The sequence below is a fragment of the Myotis myotis genome, unplaced genomic scaffold (genome assembly GCF_014108235.1).
Source record: "Myotis myotis isolate mMyoMyo1 unplaced genomic scaffold, mMyoMyo1.p scaffold_m19_p_1, whole genome shotgun sequence".
In the NCBI taxonomy this organism is placed as follows: domain Eukaryota; kingdom Metazoa; phylum Chordata; class Mammalia; order Chiroptera; family Vespertilionidae; genus Myotis; species Myotis myotis.
In genome coordinates, this window is record NW_023416313.1 from 201,376,703 (window position 1) to 201,399,351 (window position 22,649).

At 45.5% G+C, this 22,649-nt stretch overlaps 1 protein-coding gene across 23 annotated transcripts in view; it reads left to right on the plus strand.

The window, feature by feature from the left end:
• SIPA1L1 (signal induced proliferation associated 1 like 1) overlaps positions 1-22,649 on the plus strand; it is a 356,060-nt gene that overhangs the window by 314,887 nt on the left and 18,524 nt on the right. For all 23 annotated transcript variants that reach the window (XR_004968051.1, XR_004968054.1, XR_004968055.1 and 20 more), the window contains 3 exons: positions 10,265-10,507; positions 12,061-12,226; positions 17,080-17,326. Coding sequence is in view for 20 of the 23 variants with exons in the window: in XM_036311654.1 (XP_036167547.1) it covers positions 10,265-10,507; positions 12,061-12,226; positions 17,080-17,326 (656 nt within the window). In the remaining 3 variants the exon portion in view is untranslated. The remainder of the gene's footprint in view (positions 1-10,264; positions 10,508-12,060; positions 12,227-17,079; positions 17,327-22,649) is intronic.

A 22,649-nucleotide genomic window follows, 5' to 3' on the forward strand; every position in this document is an offset into this window, starting at 1 on the left:
CACATTTTCTGCTTTAGACTGACCATGCAGAAATTACTTAAATCATTCTGTAGAAATAACTCTCGTGTTGAAAGTCAAACTTACTGGAGAAGAGAAGAATGTAGCCTTGCAGGGATGGTGGCAGGGCCTCCCATCCACTGTAGGTGGAGTCACAGTCGTTTCTCGACTCTGGTAAACGGGATGCTGTGTGACTTGAGTCTGTTGAAGGTGGCAGAGCGAGCTGGATGATCAGAGCCTCAGCAGCCTGCCTTTTCTGGAGGAAAGGGGGATGTAGCCACCAAATGCACATCGCTGGAGGAACCAGAATCACTGCAAATTAGAGTGTGTGGTCCCTGGAAGACAGGAGCCGCAATTAACAGGGAGGTCCCTTGACAGTGCATGAAAGCGCTTGTACCTGGGACTTGGTGACAAAACCCAAATCACAGTGATTAAGCTCCACTGTGTCTCTCCCTGGGCTGTGTTCCTGCCCACCCTGTCCTCCAGTCTCCCTGTTGACGATTGTGCAGGGTTTTTGTGGCGCCCCATGAGAGCTGCATTAATGTAGGTTGGTAATTGCATAGGATTGTTCTAGTCGAACGTCATTAAGAGAAGCCATACACACCAACTTTCTACAATTAAAAAGTTTATTAATTGCTCTAAAGTGTTGCTCCCTAAAAAAAAAAAAAAAAAAAAAAAAGTGTTTTCTGTAGGGTTTGGAAAGTTAGGGAGAGGTTTTATTTTATTTTTTTAAGTAGCTGTTTCACTTTCTAGTTTTAAAGTGAATCACACAGTAAAATGATTTGTGGTAAGCTTAGGAGAGGCAAAGATACTTCTAACTTTAATACACTTTCACCAACTGGGTCACTCTTTTGCCGGAGTTCTGATCTTGGCTGTAGGCAGTGCCAGTTTGTGTGGTGACCAGAGATTCCCTAGTCTAGTCCTGGTAACCAGTGGTATTGCCAGTGTTAGAACGAGGTTAAAGAATACACATTTTAAAGCTAGAAACCCCACCACGTACTTGCATATACACAGCTCTGCTGTAACGTCCTCACCTGACCTGGCTGAGTGCCCAGACTTCTGCACCCACCGCGTTAGCCAGCCATTCTGCCTCCTCGTGCTTCCATAGGCCCCTCAGGTAGCCAGTTAGTACCCACTTTGTGATCACATACACACCTTACTGCCGTCCAGTTCAAGAGGATTTCCCACCCAGTATGTGCATCCTGAACACCTTTGCAGAGCGTGTGCCACTGTGAGCTAATAATAGTTGCTCAATTCATTTTGCTGAGCAAATAGGAATAACTTTCTCCTTAATGTCCCCATTTTTTGCATGATGACTCAAGGCCCTTAATTAATAAACCATTTCAAATGTAGCATAAATCTCCAATTCCTGACTCCTGGAAACCACTATTACATTGCAAAGCTTTTTGTGCAGAAGGGTCAGCATTGGCAGAGAGCTGCAGCGCTTTTGCAAGTAGGTGTATGTGAGAGGACACATAAGGTCCTGCACAGCCTGACTTTTTAGTAAAGTCGTTTCTATGTAAGAATTTTTTTAATCTGAAAATATCATAAGGAGGGACTTTATTACAGCTTATATGCACACATCAACCCAATCTGGATAGAAGTCAGTCAGTGTCTGACCTTCCCTGGAGGGGCGGGTTAGAGGCCAGGAGAAATGCCTGCCCACAGTGGTCAGTGCAGTTCAGTCTCTTTTCTGGTTAACCTAATAAGTTAACTATTCACGCCAGAAAAACCCAATGCTTCCTGAGAGGAGGGTTGGAGAAGGACTTCTTTATATTTAGTTTACATGAACACAGAGGCATGTCTTGGGCTGCTGTGTGTGCCTCTGTGTGTGGGTACAGCTGGGTGGTTAGACGTCCCTCTTTGGCATCCTGCATATGTGCCTTCCTTCTTGTTCAGAAATTACTCCATTGTCTTTAACATTTCTCTCTTAAATCTCTTCTTCCTGGAATTTTTTTTTTAATTGCTTACAATTCCTTGCCTCTCGTCTATATTTTTTAAGGTGAGAATATGGTTTTTCCAAGTTTTATGGGCTAATTCATAATTGAAGATGTAGCCTCTGAAATGGCAAGCCCAGGACTTCTCTTCAACCTGTGTGGGGGGGGGGGTGGGGGGGGTGGGGGCGGGGGGCCTAGCTCGCCTTACATCTACGGATCATTTTCATGGGTCATTTTTGCCTCGTGGTTCTGCACATAGTTAACAGGCAGGATTCTGTTTTAATTTGCAGCAGAACTACAGGTGATCTGTCCTAAGCTTTCTGTTCCCATTTCTTCCAGCTCAGGGGAGTGGATGACTATTTTATCCAGAACTTCAGTGGTATCTAGCTAACCTCAAAGATGACCAAACAGAACCACTGTAGTTGAAATTTCAAGTGAGCATTGAGAGAATGAGGCCTTGGTGAAGCCACAGATGTCAGGTTGCATGATGCAGAACTCACCAGCAGAATTAACATTGCTTTGTTCTGTGGAGCAACTAATCCATTTATTCAGTGAATAAGGAAAGCCCAGATTCTCCAGATGCCATTCCATCATCAGACCAGAAGGATTCTGAAAGGACAGAGTCCGCCCTTGTCATATGTAAGCCATCCTACCCAGATGAGAATTTATCCGTTGCTTAAAAGGATGTTACACCTAGCTCTGCTGTAACGTCCTCACCTATCCCATTGCTTCTTATGGGATGCTCTTAAGAAGAGAGGTTGCATAAACTTTCTAAGTAATTTTAGTACATAAGTCCTCTCCCTCTTCAAAATTTTGTCCCATGTCTACCTATTTGAAATTCCTCTAGCTGTAGCTTAAATATACAATTAAGAAAGAATAAATGGTTTTGAGGGGCTGAATCTTTTCTAAACATGATACGAAATTTGTAGGCACCAGGTCAGAGCCCATTGGAAAACAATTTTTAAAAAAGAATGGAACTTTGTAATAGCCCTCCATGTCCAGGCAAGTGGAGAGAGAAATACAGGGAACATAGATTTGGATGCTGAGATCCAGGTCCAAGTCTTGGTTCTGTTGACCAGTGATGCTGCCTTCAGGCAGTGATGCCGTTCCACCGAGCTTGTCCCTGATCCTTAATCTAATAATACCTGGTCCACTTATTCAGTGGTGGTTTTTATGTGTTTGTTGAGAGTAAAAACAGTTGTCAAATGTATTGCAAACTGTAAATATCCTTTTAAGACAGAGGTTTTCTGCCTTTTTTTTTTAAGTTCTCCATCGCCTACCTTAATGCAGTTATGGAGCTACTTTCTCTGACAAATATGTATCTCCCTCAACTTCTCTTTTATGTAACCAATTTTATACTCATACTAGGGGCCTGGTGCATGAAATTTGTGCACTGGTGGGGGGTGGGGGGGAGTGTCCCTCAGCCCGGCCTGTGCCCTCTTGCAGTCCAGAACCACTCACTCCTTAGCATCTGCCTGCTCGCTGCTCCTTAGCGCTGCCGCAGATGTGGGAGAGGCTCCCGCCAACACTGCTGTGCTCTCCAGCTGTGAGCCCGCCTTCTGGCTGAGCAGCACTCCCCCTGTGGGAGCACACTGACCACCAGGGAGCAGCTCCTGCATTGAGCGTCTGCCCCCTGGTGGTCAATGCACATCATAGTGACCAATCATTCTAGTTGTTCCACTGTAAGGGTCTCTTAGGCTTTTATTATATAGACTAGGGGCCCAGTGCAGGAATTCATGCACCTTGAAAGGAACTGTGGGCCACGAGACTGTGGTAGGCACAGGTGTGGGTCTCAGCCCATCCTCCACGCCCCCGCCCGGCCCCTCCCACCATGGCTCCGGGTCCCCTGTCTGCTGGCAGCCTTGCTCCTGCCGCCACCCCTCCCAGGTGCTGACAGCGTGAAGCGATTGGTGCCGGCGCCAGTAGTGAGTGCAAGTGGGGCCATCGCCATCAGCAGGTGAAAGTGGCAGCTGCTGCCCTGATCCTCCCTCAGGAGCAAGGGGAGGTGGAAAAGCCCTGAGGGGTGATTGGGGTTGGCACTGGGTGCTGGCAGCAGGTGCAAGCAAAGAGTTTTCAGTAACCACCAGAGGCTCACCCTGATGACAGCGACCTGCGCCCTGCCTTGGGCTGGTGCCCCCGCTCACCTGCACCACAATCCTACCGCAGCCAATGCCCGCCATGTTCCACGCACGCCCCCTGGTGGTCAGTGCACGTCATAGTGACCGGTTGTTCAGTTGTTCCACCATTCAGTCTATTTGCATATTAGCCTTCTATTATATAAGACAGGATTTTTGCTTCTCAATTTTCCTTCTTTGTTTTCTCTATCCTTTTGAAATGCCAAACCTGGACATGACACTTTTCAGCTGTTCCTAATAAAATGGTAATATTTATCGTTACCTTGGTAGCTTCCTACTAAGTAGCTCAGCATTACAGATGCATTCAGCTTGCGGTCCACAGTGACCCCTGAGGCCTCTTCTGCATATGCATAGCCTCATCTCCTGTGCTTTATGTAGTAGTGTGCTCTTGTACTTAGTAACTGTCTCCCTGTGACAGATGAGCAGTTTTCTCTACTGTGATCATTTGGCTGTCCTGTTGCCAGTTTAATCATTCTGACTTAACTTATTTCTTTTCTCCCTAATCACTTAGAATTAGTGTCTTCTGAAGCCCTCCTAAATTGTAGGGCCCAGTATTGGAGAGAATAGGCAACTGCTGGACACAGTGGGAAGCCACAGACCTCCTCAGTCATTATCCTCCGCATTATCTGTCACCCGAAGGCTTACTTGTTTGTACAGTAATCACAGGAAACCCTACAGCTTCCTCCCCTCAGTATAGGCCACCATCCAGCCTTTGCCACAGCCATTTGGCGGGTGACTAATCGCCGCTCTCCCCCTTAGCAGGCCCAGCCTGACTGAAATCCATTCCGTTGTGTCCTACCTGCACGGCAGGTGACTCCAAGTGTTTCCCTCAGTGGCTGTCAGCAGCACAGCAGTGGCTAGCAGGTGCTTCCCACTGGAGGGTGGTCTCCGTGACGATGCAGATCAGCTCCCAGGCCTTCACAGCTTGGGTACTGAGGGCTCAGATTTAATGTTCGGCTGCCCTGTCCCGTGTGCAGGGTCCCCAGCTAGGTGTATGACTTCTTTTGTCAAGTGACACTGCCATGTCCTTATGCCCTTTCTGCGCCCTCTCCTGTAATAGAGCCAGCTGCGGTGCATTTGCTCATGGTTTCACCAGGTTAAGATGAGCAGTTTGGATGGATTCAGGTTGTCCCAGAGCCTCAGTTACCTCGTTGCCTCTTCTCCTTTTTCTCTGTGGGGTATCATGTATGTGTGTGCATCTGCTCTTCCTTTTCAAAATTCATGTTGTGGAATGACCAAATGCACCTAAGGTGGTTCCAATTTCAGGAAAGTGGAAACAAACGTCTTGTCATTTATAAAGTGTAAAGCCAGCCTCCTCCTGTGGAATCCAGGAACACCCTGACTAAATTTTTAGTGGTTTCCCCAGTTTGGTTGTGCTCATGGCTAAATGCACTTTTGATATAACAAGAAAAGAGCAGAGGTTGTGGTTTCCACACAGACATACCTGTTGCTGTCTCTTCCTGTTCCGTCACCGTCTCACACAGCCCCTATAGCGAGACCTAACTTGCCGTGGGTAACACCGCATTGTGTTGCGTTACCAGGAAATCTCCAAGAGAATGAAACAGGCCAGCCACACAGTTCCCCTTTGAAAGTATGAAGCTGACAATGTCATTTTAGTTGTTTTGTCTCTTCCTCTCAGAGAAATAATGTTTGGGAAAAGCTCCAAACACTGTATACATTATTTATTTATTTATTGCTCTTCCCTTTTACATGTCTAAGCCTTTTCTATAACTTTCCCCATTATGCAGTGTATGCATTTGGCTAAAGCCAGCATAGCTATTTAAAACATGGAGGAATGATTTGTAAGTTAACAGATGATACAACCTACTTTCTATTCTCATGGCTAATTATTTCTGTTCCGACCAAACATTTAGGCTTTGAAAGCCTCAGGGTTTTGAATACCGATGTTATCATATCAAGATACTTGTTGCTGAGAAAGATAAAATATGGGCAATTCAAATGTACAGTGGTTTTCAGCATGAGTCAGGGACCACAGCATCAGCCGGGCACGCCTTAGAAGTGCAAATTCTCATGTCACTGCACCCCACCCAGCCTACTCAGTCAGAATTCGGGTGGGGTCCTATCATTTCTATTTTAACATTTATTTAAAGTGTGAGAACCAGCTCCAGTCATTCTGACACGCTTGCACTCACTTGTGGATACTAATCAAGGCAGGTAAAGCAAGCACGTGACTATCCACGCTGAGAGATGTGTACGTTAGACCCTGATTCTTTGCATTTCACGGTATGGAAATCTGCTTCAGACACTAACCACGGCATCGCCACATCCGTGTTATAAATGTGAATGGGGTAGGTATATCAGGTGAAAAAATCGGCAAACCAAAGATTGGATCTTGCCACTAAGTAGCTAACAAAAGCCACAAGCCTGTCATTGTTTTAAAGTGTCCCCAAGGCTGCACTCCCACCACTGCGGAAGCCTCTGCCTGTGTCGATCGTGTGGCCGTTAGCCTGGTCTCCCGTGTCACCCCTCTGAGTTTGCCTGCCTCCGTCTTTATGTGTCTGTCCCTCTTCCTTTTTACTTCTGGGTCACCGTACCCGTTCAGTCTCTCTCTGTAGCAGAAACCTGCTATTATTTTGTTCTTACTGACCTAATGTACTGCACTTATGCAAGGATTTTGCATTCCCTTTTAATTTCAAAAGCAAACAAGGGGGGTAATTTGTTACCAAGAAGTAAAAGCTAAATGAGATTGCACTGCTTTTCAATGTATGTGAGAGATATTGTGAGGGGATTTTTCCTTCCCCCTCGAGCTCCTTTTGCTTTAATTTTGTGGGTGTGATTTCACTGAGGTACAACGTGCATGCATGAGTGTCCATCGAGATGACTTTTCACAATGCAGACATACCCACGCAGTCGCCACCCAGATCAAGACCTGGAACATTCCCGACGTCCAGACACCCTTCCTCCCCCACACCTTCCCCAGTCACTCCGCCTCCTCCCAGTGTAAACACAGCCCCGACTCCTAAAATCCCAGGCTTGGGATACCAATTTGGGGCTTTATAGAAAAGGAGTCACACCATATGTTTTATTCTGTGTCTGTGTCTTCAAGTCAGCCTTATGCTGGTGAGATTCATGCAGGTAGCATGAGTTTGTTTTCATTGCTGTAGTATAATTACATTGTGGGAAACACCGCAACTCATTTATCCACTGTACTGTTGGTGAACATTTTGAGGGTTTCCAGTTTGAGGATATCACAGATTCTTATATGTGATATTTGGTACACGGTATGTATGGATTTCTTTTGGGTGTTTACCTAGGAGTGGGATTGCTAAGTCGTAGGAGATACACACACACACACACACACAACGTTCAGTTGTCACAGAGACTGTGAACCAGTTTGCTGAAGTGGCTGTAACAGGTACCACTCCCACTAGTCATGTATAAGAGTTCTAATTGATTCACATCCTTTCTAGCACTTAATATTGTAAGTCGGTAATTTTAGTCATGCTGCTGGGTGTACAATGGTCCCTCCGTGTGGCTGTAATTTGCATTTTCTTGATAGCTGATGACACTGAGCACCAGTGTTTATTTTTTTAGCTATCCTCTTTTGTGAAAATCCTATCAAATCTTTGCCCATTTTTCTATTGGGTTGTCTTAGTTCTGTATTCTAGATAGGAGCCCATGGCTGGATATATATTTTATATACAGGATGTCCCCCCAAAATGTATACACACTTTTTTCTGATAGCTCAATAGATGTTTCTTTCTTTTCAGATTTAGCCCATTGGAATTAATAATTATTCAAAGTGTGTATACATTTTGGGGGACACCCTATATGTTCTCCTATTCTTTATCTTTAGATGAATAGAAGTTCTTTTAATGGCAGTCCTTTCCTTTATGATCCCATTAAAGAACTTCTGCTTCTATCAGAAAAATGTTCTTCCACATTCTAGTCCAGAATCTGTAGATTTACATGTAAATACACAATCCAGCTGGAAACGATTTTTATGTAAGGGCTGAGGTGGGAGTTTCAGATCCTTTTCAGCTGTATGTGCTATCTCAGGACCATTAGAGTGCAGGGGTTTTTGTTTATTTTTCTTTTCTTTTTTGCTTTATGTATTTCCCCCTTAGTTTTCTATTCTAGAATAGTTTCTGGTTTACAGAAAGCTGCACAGGTAGTAAAGAGAGCTCCCCGGGCCCCTTACCAGCCTCCCACGTGACTGTAGTGCATTTGTCATCACTGAGGACGCCATAGTGATATGTCATTATTAGCTAAAGTCCGCACGTTGTTCAGACCAGGACCATCAGTTTTTGATGAATAAAACTGCAGCAGAGGGATGCTTTGAGGCCACATCCTCTTAACTAACTCTCAGTAAGCAAGTCCATCATCCTAAAGAGTCAGCTGTCTTTGGTCCCAGCCTGAGCTGGAGAACTCAGCAGGACTCCTGGAGTGTGAACTTGGGTCCTGTGAGATCATGGGTAGGGAAGCGGAAATCCTCAATTAAAGGCCCTCAGGTTGTGCTCAACTTAAACTCTCACCCCTAGTATTCTGCTTTCTGAGTTTTAAAAGTATAAGGAGTAGCCTTCTCCTTAAGTTCTATGGACTTTAGTTTTGAAATATATTGATGATGAACAGCTTTTAACTTTTATTTTTAGTCACTTGCTGTACATTACTTATCTTACAACTGGAGTTTGTACCTTTTGACCCCCTTCACCCTTTCATCTCCCCCACCTCTAGCAATCACCAATATGGTTTTTAGATTACATGTATAAGTGAGATCATGCAGTATTTGTCTTTGTCTGACTTACTTCTCTTAGCATAATCCCCTCAAAGTCTATTTGTGTTATTGCAAATGGCAGGATTTTCCCTTTTTTATGGCCGAATAATCTATTTTGTGTATATAATATACCACATTTTCTTTATTCATTCAGTCGTTGATGGACACTTAGGTTGCTTTCATGTCCTAGCTATTGTAAGTAATGCTGCAGTGAGCACAAGGGGCACAGATATCTCAAGATAGTATTTTTGTTTTATTTGGATAAATACCCAGAAGTGGGATTGCAGGATCATATCTTAGTTCTATTTTCCATTTTTTGAGGAACTGTTTGAGGACCCTCCATACTGTTTTCCATAGTGGTTACACCAATTTACAACCCCACCAACAGTGCATAATGGTTCCCTTTTCTCCACATCCACATTTGTTATTTCTTGTCTTTTTGATAATGACCAGTCTAACAGGTATGAGGTGATGGCTCATTATGGTTTTGATTTGCATTTCCCTCGTGGTTAGTGCCACTGGGCATCTTTTCATGCACTTGTTGGCCATCTGCATGTCTTTGGAAATGATGTCTATTCTGATCCTCTGCCCATTTTTTTAATCGATTTGTTTTTCTCTTCTGTTGAGTTGTATGATGTATATACCATGGTACAGGGATTTTAACCCTTATAGGTAGATAGTGTCTCTCATTTTGTAAGTTGCCTTTTTATTTTGTTGATGGTATTTTTTGCTATAAGCAGCTTTTTAAATCAATGCAGTCCCACTTGTTTGTTTTTGCTTTTGTTACCTCTGCTTTTGCTGTCAAATCCAAAATATCATTGCCAAGACTGAAGTCAGGGGACTTCCTCTTACTGTTTTCTTCTAGGAGTTTTATGGGCTCCGATCTTGTACTTAAGTCTTTAATCCATGTTGGGGTGGGTTTTGTGTGCAGTGTAAGAAAGCTCATTGTGACGAACAGCTTTTTCTAGAGTCAGCATCCGTGCGGGTGCCGTGGCTAGGGAGGCCTCAGTGTGGCCCTGGGCCTGGGATGTGAGTGTAAGCTGAACGCCTGACCCGTCTCCTCTCCTGCTCTCCGCGTGGGCCTGGCAGCGTCGCCATGACCCCTGGTTCTGAGGAAAGCAAGACACACGGCCTTTGCGGCAGGCTTGCCCCCACTTGCCTCCTGTAGGCTTACCTGTAGCAAACCTAAGAGGTGCCAGTGTGTTTCAAAGTCTCACTATCCTACTCTTTATGTAAAGTGCAGACTGACGCCCCTGACCACCTTTCACCCTGACAGCAGACATTTAAATTATAGAGAGAAAGCCGGAAGGCCGGCCAGCCGGCCACCCCTATTCATGTTCCATGAAATAGCCGTTGTTCCTAACCCACCGTAACCCTGTCCAGATGACACCCCCGCTGATGCATTGACCCCAGTGCACGCCCGCACACGTGGCCCTTGTCTTCGCCCTGCTTCTCCTCAGCACCATGAGCTCCCGCCACTCTGCCAGCCCTGTCGTCTTCACCAGTGCCCGGAGCTCCCCTAAGGAAGAGCTTCATCCGGCCGCCTCCTCCTCGCAGCTCGCACCCTCCTTCTCCTCTTCCTCATCCTCCTCGTCTGGTCCTAGGACTTTCTACCCTCGCCAGGGCGCAACCAGCAAGTACCTGATTGGATGGAAAAAACCCGAAGGAACCATAAATTCTGTGGGATTTATGGACACAAGAAAGTAAGAATTCTTTTGTTTCTCCTACTGGGTGGTTTGCTTGTAACATGACAGAGAACAGAAAGTTTGAGGCAATTTTCTGTGGCCGAGGTAGCCAGGCTGGGAAGTAGGGAAGAGTTGATTTGGTAGGGAGATTATTATTATTGTTGTTGTTGTTATGTTGGTTAATCCTCACCTGAGGATATTTTTCCATTAAATTTCAGAGAGACTAGAAGGGAGGGAGGGAGGGAAGGGGAGAGAGAGAAACAGCAACATGAGATTCATGTGGTTGCCTCCCGCCTGTGCCCCGACCACGGCAGGGCATCGAACTTGCAACCCAGGTATGTGTCCTCGACTAGGAGTCAAACCCATGAGCATTCAGTGCATGGGCCGAAGTTCTAATCCCTGAGCAGCACTTATTTTTTCTAAGTAAAACTTGTCTTAAATTATCTCTCCCACTCCATTCCTTAAATAAGATGTATTGCAGTATATTCAGATTTGAGAGTCTTAGATCTCCTAGGAAACAGTATATTAGTATCCCCTTATCCATGGGGGATACGTTCCATAACCCCCAGTGGATGCCTGAAGCTGCAGGTAATACCAAACCCTGTATATACTATGGGTGTTTTTTTATACATTCATACCTTTGATAGTTTATAAATTAAGCACAGTGTGAGAGTAACAACAATAACTAATAATAAAATAGAACAATTATAACAACATACTGTAACCAGGTTATGTGAATGTGGTCTCTCAGTGATAACGATTTGATAACTGGGGCAGCTAGGAGGGAACTAATGGGTGGGTAGTATACCCATCTGGGGATATGCGGGACAAAGGGATGATTCACGTGTCGGGCAGGAAGTACATGCTTCATTCACACCACTCAGAATGGCACACAGTTTAAAACAAGAATTGTTTATTTCTGGATTCTTGCATTTAATACTTTTGGATCATGGTTGACCCTGAGTAAATGTAACCTCAGAAAGCAAAACCTCGGGTAAGAGGGAAGATGGTATATCTAAAGAACACACTTCAGAAAAATCAACCCTCTGGTGCAAAGATCCCCACCCTCCCCCACCCCCTTTGATGGTATTAATCACAGCCTTCCCATCTGGTTCTTAACTGGGCCAGGAGGCACCAGAGGGAACATTAGAAAGTAAGTGACTACATATATATAAAGGACTGACTATAAAGGACTTTTTACAAAGTAGTACAGCAAAAAAAGAATAAATGATTCATTCAATTACATTGTTTTTGTCTACACAAAGATTGCATTTGGGATTTATACCCTGTGTCTTTTATTAAAAAGTCTGTTGCTAATTTTGGCTTGGTAAAGCTAATTGTTTCCTGTAAAAGAATGATTTTTTTCATCAGACTTCTTAGTTTATGTTTCAAATTGGTTTCATTTCTTTAACAATTACTTATCTGAGTAGTTTCCAATGTAATTGAACAGAAGTTATTCTTCTTTTCTCTCCTATAACATCTCTCTAATGACTTACATCCTTCCCAGCCCACTGTGACCTTGGTCCACTGGACTGATTCAGTTCATGCCATCTCTCTCTCCTTTACTCAAGGCGTCATCAGAGTGATGGCAATGAAATAGCCCACGCCAGGCTGCGGGCCTCCACCAGGGACCTCCGAGCATCTCCCAAGCCAGCCTCCAAGTCCACCATTGAGGAGGATCTCAAGAAACTCATCGACCTTGAAAGCCCAACTCCCGAATCCCAGAAGAACTTTAAGGTACAAGACAGAGCTTGGGGCAAATAGCAGTTAGAGAGAGGCCAGACGGGCCGGAGCTGCTCGCCAGTTACTCCCTCCGAAAAGGTGGTTCCCAGCTCCCCCCATTGAAACCTCTTCCCACCATCACCCAATCTTCCCAATAATTAGCTCACAGTGTTTTCCAAATGTTCTGTTCCTGCAGCGACATCCCTTTAGTCTGGGTGGATGTCAGCCTGTCCTACCCCCAGGGTTCTTTCTTCTCCCAGGGTTCCCTGCTCGGGGCACAAGCCGCTCTTCCTTGGACATTACTCTCCAAGTGCCGTTGTTCCTCGGAACTCCACAGGGCACCTGGGGCCCCTCGTCAGACGGACATTTTTCTGTAAGGGCTTTAGTGCCTTCTATCCAAAGGGCTCCCCTTCCTGTGTGCCTGCAACACTCTGCACCTTGGCCTGCTTCTGCCCCAACGCTGGCCCTACCCTGGGTGCTCTAGTCCAGCAAATGGTCTGCACACTCACCTTCAGAACCTCCAGGCTCTCTCCACTTCATAAAGCCTCCTCTCCCTCCCTCTCAGAAGTCCAGGCTGCAGGGCCTTCTCTAGAACCCAGACCCTGCCCATCCAGTCCCAGAACCCGTTCCCCCTCCCCATTTGCTTAGAACTGGTTTGTGTGTCAGTGGCTGCACCTTTGCATAGCCATGTGGAAGGTTTGTTCCACTCACCTCAGCTTGGACTCTCTGCTCTTGTCCCCTGAGGTGAACAGCACTCAGGGCTCGGAGCCCGTGTGTGTTGAGCGGGGCCCAAAGGTATTCACTGTGAGTATGAGGCATTTCTGTCTGCGGTAGCGGGTAGTCCCAGGAGAAGGGCATCTACCCAGGAAGGAGGCAGTGAACGTCGTTGTGTTCTGTTCACCAGGTTCTTAGATGAATGATTTGTAGTCTGTTTGACGTGACTGGCAAGCTTCATTTAAGGACTATGAGAATTGATTAAAAATGGAAGCTAGACTGTTAACTACTCACCACCCGCAGACTGTGACCAGAAGCAGGAAGCAAGCCCTGCAGGAGCCCAGTGGTCGCGTCCCATTCGGCGTTCTCAGCACACATGCATTTTCCTCCAGGCGGGCCAGACACACCTCCTAAACTTAGAGTCAACATCGACAGCACTGAGGTGGACTCCAAAGCCCATTCTTGAGTTTTGCAAAAGAAATGATTTATTAACATAAACATTAAGATCATAAATCATTTTAAAGATTTGCCATTCTTGATTTCTGTTCTATAAGCCAGCACTTAACAGTTCTGACTCATCACCCGGGGTACAAACCGTTTCCTTAGCAACCTCACAAAAGATAGCACTTGAAATTTCTCTATCCATCAAAACCCAATGAGGTGTATTAAATGCTTAAGGACCAGTTTAAAAATAAAAATTATTTTACATTTTTCCTTTGATTTAGAGGAGAGTAAAACTTGCCATGAAAGAAATCTGTCCTCCAAGTCTTAGTGTAACATTTTTGGAAAGGGGCAAGTTTAACGCTCGAGTTCTTCTGATTCACTCCTGCGCTGGAAGTAATTGAAAGCAAATGTCCGTTTTGCTGTTATTTTAGGTCTTAGCTTTCATTTCCAAAATGAATTACTTTAACATTCCTATTTGAAACAGGGGTGCACGTTCTTTAAGCTGTGATTATGTGACTGTCAGACCCTCTAAAAGTAAATCCTTCTGCTGAAACTATTACTATAAAAAGGCTGGAAGGAGGAGCTGGAAATAGCCTGTTTTCTCTCCAGTCCCATCCTTTCTGGTTTGGTTTCAGATGAGCTCAGCTAAGGAGCTCTGTGTGTCTTCTGAGACTGACTAAATGCCCGTGGCTCTGCTGTGTCAGGAAGGACAGTGTGCCCTTGAGAACCTTCCAGATTACACCCGGCTCACGGCTCCAGGCCACTGCATCAGGCTCCAGATGCCAGGAGCGGCAGCTTCAGGCTGTGACCCTTGGAGCCACTCACACCACGTTGGCTTTATTGGCCAGCAAGAAACCTCCTTGGCAGGCAGAGATGGGATAACCCTATTTTCTTTTTTAATCAACGCTTCTTTAAAATAAATTTTTAAATGTTTTTATTTGCTTTTAGAGGAAGGGAGGAGAAAGAGCTAAAAACATCAGTGATGAGAGAGAAACATTGAACGGCTGTCTCCTGTATGCCCCCTACTGGAGATCAAGCCCATAACCTGGGCATGTGCCCTGGCAGGGAATGGAACTGTGACCTATTGGTTCATGGGTGGATACGCAACCACTGAGCCACGCCGGCTGGATGAATACCCCTATTTTCTATGAGGGCTGCATACAGTGGCAAGTGAACAGACAACGGTGCAAACCAGTAGTCCTGCTAGCACTCAGGCACAGACCAAAGGAAGAGGCCTCACACAGCTCCAGGGTTCAGGAAGACCTGACACCTGCTTGTTGCAAGTGCAGGTGCTCCCATTTCACTGGGAGCCAGGAGGGCTGCAGAAGTGGGAGAACAGCAGACTGACCTGGAGCAAGGCGCCACCTCTCCAGGCTGTGTTCCTAGGCTTTGAAATAGAAGGCCAGAGTATGTCAGTGGCACCCAAATGATTTTAAAGCACAAAAATCCTTTTATTGAATAAAAGTATATGTGGAAGTCCAATATGTAGAATGAGAACGCAGGGTCTCTCTGATGAGAGGGGTGAGTGTCATGGCCCTTGGTCCCACCTGAACATCTCCTCTCCACAAGCCATAATGCTGTGATGAACCCTGAAGGCTCCTGGGAGCACAGCTTGGAAACCCCCAGCCTGATGATCTCAATCCCATCCAGTCAGCCGTCAACTCCGTGAGGTTCTTCCCAGGGGCCGGCAGCCCTCGGTGGGGCCACTCAGCAGTCTCAGGCCTGACCTGCCAGGAAGGTAGAGGGGCCGCTTGCCGCAACCAGAGGTGTGTGCACCTTTAAGACTGGAATTGAAGGGGGGATGGGGTGAGGAACCACCCTCACGAGTTTGGACAAGACTAGGTCCTGCTACTCTTAATGCGCAGAAAGCCTCTGGGCCTGGGCCGATGGCTTCCTTCCATCTCCCATCCGGCCTCCCTTTCCTGCAGGATGTCAGACCTTATAATAAAGCACTCTGCTCAGAGGGCCTCTTCCAGGCAGTGCTTACTGCTCTGAAGTGCACCAGTATTTTCTGATGCGACTGAAACTGGAATTGGTGGGAAATTTCCCTCCTGTAAAACCATCGGTGGGAATACGCACAGGAAAAGGAAATCCCTCTGCTGAACCCAGAGGCCCCAACAAAGACTGAGCAGAGTTTGAATGGAGATCCAAGATCTGACTCGATAGGCAGGAGCCTGTGTGATGGTCCTGGAGCTTGCAGATGGAGGAGAGGTGACCTGCTTGGTTTGTTGTTTTTTTCTAATTGCAATTGGCAAGCTTTATAACCTCTGATTCCCACTCTGCAGTGAGAAGAGAAATCGTTACTTCCAGACCAAGTTCCCTCCACTTCAAGCCTCACAAAGCGTTTATCACAGTAGCTCCGTTTTCTGGGCAAGCACATATATACCTTGGGTTTAGCTCATCATGCATTTTTAAGAGTGAGCACAGTTTTTACACAATTGGCTACACCTGAGGCTCATTTACAATGCCGTTGATTACTGTTCTTTAAAATATTTATGCAGCAACTGTGCATGCCATGCTGTGGGTAGTATTGACTTGATTTAACCCTTGGTTTGTTTAATGGAATTGTGTTAGACCCTAGCACATGAATGAACCTGAGTGTCAACTCTGTTTGCTCAGCTCTCTAAATAGAGCCGTTGCTGCATCATTGTCTCTCTGCCCCTTCAAAGTGTCATGGAAAGTCCTGCGTGGCTTCCTGCCAGGACTCAGCCTCCTCCTCAGGCCTTCAGCTGTCCCCACATTGTTCTCCCTGCCAAGGAGAGCAGTAGTCGAAGAGGAACTGAATAAATATAGTGTTATTCTTAACAGACCAAATACTCTGTTGGCTTTCAGGATGCTGGATATTTAAATGTTGGTAATGTGTCTGTTGTCTCCCAATGAATGGAATTTTCAGAAGCTTGCTCTTTGCAGAAAAATCTCAACTAAAACCAGGTCACCAAGGCAAAAGACATCAGTAAGAGATACAGCTATCTGGAATCTGGAACATGTGTCATTTTTCTATAACTATTTAAATACTTGTCAATTATAAAGATGACCTTCCTGTTTTCATTTCAGGAATAGAAATCTATCTCAAAAAATAAAATATCGCCAAAACTCATTAAATATAATTATAGTAGTTAATGTTTACCAAGCGCCAGCTATTATTTACACTAATATATTGTGTTGATCAAATGCTCTTGTTGCCCAGCAAACATGTAGTCACTTGACAAGCATCTGAGGACACCTTCTTGGCTCCACGGCTGTTCCCTGGGGGCTGTAACATTACTTCATAACACCACTGATATACGTTGTGATCAGTCTGTGTTTCATTTACCCTCCTAATGATCCTGAGGGATGATGTGCCCCATTTCATAGACAAGGAGCTGGGCTCAGAGAGATGACATGGTTTGGTCAATGACACAGGATTCAACAACAGCTCACATTGTCTGTCCTCATCTTGTTCTAAATCATGACACAGTATTGATGGATTCATTTACTTATGTGTCTGAGTTACGCACTGAGCACTGATAGGCAGCGTGGTGGGCTCGGGATCTCGGGTTGGCCCTAAGGATGTAGACAGAGGTGGTTGGGCTCTGGCGTTTGACGGGGTGTGCTTGAGAGCAGTGATTTTGTTAACCCGCTCATTCCCCCCAACCTCTGGGCCCTGGGTGTGTGACCTGGGTGTGTGACCTGGAAAATTGACCTCCTGTTGTCTTGGCCCTGTTTTTCAGTTCCATGCGCTCTCCTCGCCTCAGTCTCCTTTCCCCCACACCCCCACCTCAAGGCGGGCCTTGCATAGGACGCTGTCGGATGAGAGCATCTACAGCAGCCAGAGGGAGCACTTCTTCACCTCGAGGGCCTCACTTCTGGACCAAGCCCTGCCCAACGACGTCCTCTTCAGTAGCACGTACCCTTCTCTCCCCAAGTCCCTTCCACTGCGGAGGCCTTCCTACACCTTGGGAATGAAGTCACTGCATGGTAAGTCTGTGTTCGGTGCAGCTGAGTAGGCCCGCTGGTGGTGGCCAGTGTCAGAGCCGGCTGGCATTCACTTTGCTCCAAGAATGATAGCTGGGGGAAGTTCTGCTAGCGTGCTCAGGTTATCCTGGCTCACCAGTACCTCCTTCATTTAGCCTCTCACCAGTAATCTCAGACCACAGGGGACAAACATTCAACCTCACTAGACCATAAGAGTCACCTGGTATGCATGCTTGTGTGTGTGTTTTTTTATTTAAGGTGTAATTGGCATATAACATTATAATTCAGGTATTCAACATAATGATTTGATATTGGTTTACATTGCAAAATGGTCACCACAATGAGTCTAGTTACCATCCATCGCCATACATAGTTACAAATTTTTTTATTTTTTTGTGATGGGAACTTTGAAGATTTACTCTCCTAGCAACTTTCAGGTTGCAGTACAGTATATGGTAGGCAAAAGTAGGTTTATAATTGTTCCTATGGAAAATAATACAATCTATAATAATAAAAGCATAATATGCTAATTAGACCAGACATCCTTCCGGGACGTCTTTCCAGACGAAACTGGGGCTGTGAGGGAAGCCCAGGTCCCGGGTGCCTGCCGGCAGCCACAGGGAGGGAAGCCAGATCCCGGGTGCCAGAGGGAAGCCAGTGCCGGCAGCTGGGGAAGGAAGGCCTACTCTTGCATGAATTTCGTGCATTGGGCCTCTAGTAGTCAATAAATAGTAATACTAGAATGAACTCTGTTTTGCGTACTCACACCTGTAAACCTACTTGTGCCCCACTGTAGTCACCATGCACTATATCCTCATGACTTACCTTTTTGTGTCAGATTTTTTTCAATTAGCACAATGCCCTCACGGTCCAGCATGTTGTTGCTAATAGCAAACTTTTATTTTTATAGCTGCTAACTATATTCCATTGCATAGATGTCATATCTTCTTTATCTGCTCATCCATCAATAGACACTTAGATTATTTCCACATCTTGGTTATTGCAAATAACGCTGCAGTGAATATGGGGGTGTTTCTGTCTTTTCAAGTTAGTGTTTTCATTGTCTTTGGGTAAATACCCAGAAATAGAAGTGCTAGATCATATGGTAGTTTTATTTTGAGGAACCTCCTTACTGTTTTCCGTACTGACTGCACCAATTTACATTCGTACCAACAGTGTACAAGGATTCCCATTTCTTCACATACTCGCCAACACTTTTATCTTGCCTTTATTTTTTTTCCTAGAAATTAATATCTTGCCTTTTTTATAACAGCTATTCTAACAGGTGTGAGGTGATAGTGATTTGCATTTTCCTGATGATTAGTGATGTTGAGCATCTTTTTATGTACCTGTTGGCCATCTGAATGTCGGGGGGGGAAAGTCTATTCGGATCCTCTTTGTCATGAGATTGTTTGGGTTTTGAGTTGTGAGTTCTGTGTATATTTTGGATATTAACCCCTTAACGGATATATTATTTGAAAATATTTTTCTCCCACTTCTGGGTTGCCTTTTCACTTTGTTGATGGTTTCTTTGCTGTGCAGCTTTTTAGTTTGATGTAGTTGCACTTGTTTTATTTTTGCTTTTGTTGCCTTTGCTCTTGGTGTCAGCTCTAAGAATTCATTGCCCTAAGTGATTTGAAGGGGTGTACCTAAGAGCTGTGGGTTATGAAATTAATGCCTATGTTTTCTACTAGGAGTCTTATATTCAAGCCTTTAATCCATCTTGAATTAATTTTTGCGTATGGTATAAAATAATGATCCAGATTCATTCTTTTGCATGTGATTGTTCAGTTTTCCCAGCGCCATTTATTGAAGAGACTCTCCCTTCCCCGTTGTCTGTCTGTTGCTCGTATGTTATAAACTAATTGACCATGTATCCTTTTAATGTCTTACTGAATTTGGTCTGCTAATATTTTGTTGAGGATTTTTGCATCAATGTTCATCAAGGATATTGGCCTCTGATTTTTTTTTTTATGGCATTCCTGTCTAATTTTGGTCTCTGGGAAATGCTGGCCTCGTAAAATGAGTTTGGAACTATTCCTTCCATTTTCTGGAAGAGTTTGAGAAAGTAGTTTTTCATTCTTCTTTGAATGTTTGGTAGATTTCGCCTGTAAAGCCCTCTGGTTCTGGTCTTTTATTTATTGGTAGGTTTGTGATTACTAATTCAGTCTCCTTACTAGTAGTGTGTCTGCTCTGTTCAGATTTTTTCTTTATGATTCAGTCTTGGTAGGTTATATGTTTCTAGGAATGTATTCATTTCTTCTAGGTTTTCTAATTTTTTGATGAATAATTGTTCAATAGTTATTACTATGAACTTCCCTCTTAGGACTGCTTTGGCTGCATCCCATTGGTTTTGGTATGTTGTATTTTCATTTGTCTTATGGTATTTTTTTATTTCCCTTTTGATTATTCTTTGGCCTGTTGGTTATTCAGTAGCATGTTGTTTAAACTCCACATATTTGTAAATTTTTGTTTTCTTCTTATAATTTTAAGTTTCATACCATTGTGGTGGGGAAAAATGCTTGAAATGATTTGAATCTTTTTAAATTCATTGACTTGTTTTAGAGCCTAATATATGATCTATCTTGGATAATTGTTCATGTGTGCTTGAGAAGAATGTATATATTTCATCCATGTCTTAAAGGAGTGGCCTCATGTAAGGGATACACCCTTACTGTTAATCCCCACCCCAGCTCTTTTCTCTCAAACCTTTGTGATATCCAAGCAATCAATTTTATTTTTAGTGACTGCTCATAGTTGAGGGTATGCCAAGACCTGTCAGTCACAGTCCTAAAGGGGAGGATCTCAGCCAGTACTTACACTCAGGCTGATAGGAAGCCAGATCTTCTGACAGCAGCTTTTAAAGTTTACAAATATCTGACATCCTGTGGGACTGCAAGCATAAGTCGTGCTGGTCACCAGAACCAGGCCATCTAGAGGTGTCATCTCGGCGGCAGTCACAAAATCGAGGTGTCAGATGAGTGTATAAACTTGTTCCAGGAGACACTGGTGAGCTGGAGTGAGGAAAAGAAGAAAGATGGCGCCTATCAGCCTCTGTTCCCCAAGAGCCCTTCATAGGCCAAATCCGAGCCTTCCTTAGGCCAAAGTCCCAGAACAAGCACATAAGCCTCTTCCACAGAAAGACTGGAGACTGTTTCAGACTGCTGTCTGTGCAGTGCCGGGTGGTGACAGACTGCCAGCAACACTCTCTCCGGCTGTGACAGTCCCAGGGGACCCAGGAATGCAAGCCCCCGGCCACCAGTCATGGCGCCTCCCTGGGTAACAGCCGCAAAATCCTGGGCACCAGATGCATGTAAAAGCTGCCCTATCGGATCTTCGTTAAAGATACAGACTTCCAGGCCTTTCCTAAGGCCTGCTGAATTTGAATTTGAATACAAAGGCTTGAGAATTAGTATTTCACCAGGTTGGGTAAATTTGGCTAATAGTAGTTTAGTTACTTCTTAGACACTATATCCTTTGCCTCCCTCTAACCACCATAGAAACCCAGGCTTGTCATTCTTCTCTGTCTTCCCCAACTATGAGGATTGTCTGTGGTCTCTGCCACTTGTTTGTGGGCTCATTCATTCATCAGTGAGCAAGCATGTGAGGAAAAGGCATGTGAATGATGGGGTACCTCCCTGGGTTTGCCTGTGGCTCATGAATGCCTTATTTGCACTAGATCCCAGGTTTCTGAAGGCCATATTCTGGGACTGTGGGTTTAAATTAGTTATTTTTCTTTCTCCTCCCTCTGTCCAGCTGCACTCCAGGATTCTGTACCTCCCCTCCCCACAGAGCTGATACCTCTGTGGAACCTGTGTTCCTGCTTGTTATATATACACCTCCCCTACCTTTTTATTCCCCTCTGGGAATTCTGTGTCCATTCAAACCCACATTCCTTTCCTCTGCTGCTTCTCGGAGCAGTATTTCCTTAAACTGCTGCTTGCCTGGTGTGCTTTCTCCCTGCATGTTTTGTGAGCTCTCCGCCCACGCGTGAACGTTCCTCCATTGTCTCTGTCCTGCTCCCTGTTCCCGTTCTGTACCCCCCTCGCCCTGCAGGCACCACTTGGGCATCATGCCAGCTCCCCCCCTTCAGCTGCACTTTTTACCATCCAGACTCTAGAAAAAGCCTCCTGGTAGTGACCCGATATGCCAGAATCCTTTCTCCCTTTCTGTCCCCACATTGGGGCCACTCCCCCTGAATTCCGTTGCTTCTACAACTTTCTTGCCCTGAGTGCCTCTCTAACGCCCCTGCATGCCTTTAAACCTTGTGAAGGCCTCTCTGCACATGTCTGTCAGTGCAGGCCCTGTCTTCTAGAGGCTTCCATTCTGAGGACAGCCCAGAACACCCACAGTCACCGTTGAGCCGACGGAGCCCAGGGTACAGGCCCAGCCCTGAGGATGGGAAAGTCTCCTGAGCACCTGCCCATCACGTCCTGCTCTCACGGAAGTCGGGCAGCAGCGCCGGGTCCCGTGTCCTAAGCTGAGCAGTCCTTGTTGGCTGGTCCCGCGGCCTGGCCTCCTGTGGTGGGATACCACGGAAATGAGTGTGCGCCATGGCGAGGGGTGACTTCTTTTCCCCCCATATGATAACTGAGCCCCAGAAATGAAAAAGGCAGAAGATTATGAGTGACACACAAAATTGTCTGTTCCACCTACTTAACCTTGGTGGGAGCAAGTTTCAATAGAACTGAGCATTTAATTTCTGGCAGTATTTGTTATTTCCATTAACTCATAATCGTGCTAATTTTAAGCACGTTAATAACTAGCAGCTGCACTTCAGAGCCGTTCTTCGTGTAATTTGGGAGGGGAAACAAGCACTAAATATACCCTGGTTTACCAGCTCTCATAATTGATGAAACTTTTTAACTCCTTGTAAACAGGTGTTTCTGGAGTTGCTTGCGCATTTCAGCTGGGAGCTCCATCCATTCTGCATGAGAGCAGTGGCGGTCCTATTCTGGGCGGCCTTTCTCACGAAACTGCGCGCTCTGCCCTCTTCCCACCCCCTCCTGGCCTGTTGACCGCATTTGCCTTCTTGAGCCCCATCCCCCTCTGTGTTCTCCACATCATGAGCTGGAGCGGTAGCAGCGCCCCCGTGGGGCGTGGGGCGGCCCCTTCGCCTGCTCCTGCTTGCCCAGGCCAAGCAAAGGTCAGCTGATACGATGGCTCAATATTTGTATCTTAAAAACTGTCACCTTAGAAGAGGCTCAGATGTTGGACTGCTATGGCCCAGGAGGTGCTTATCCCTGGGAAGGAGAGGAGCCTCTTACTCCAGCCCGAATTCCTGGCCCGTAAGGAAAAGTGAGATATGGGCTGCCCTGGACCCCAA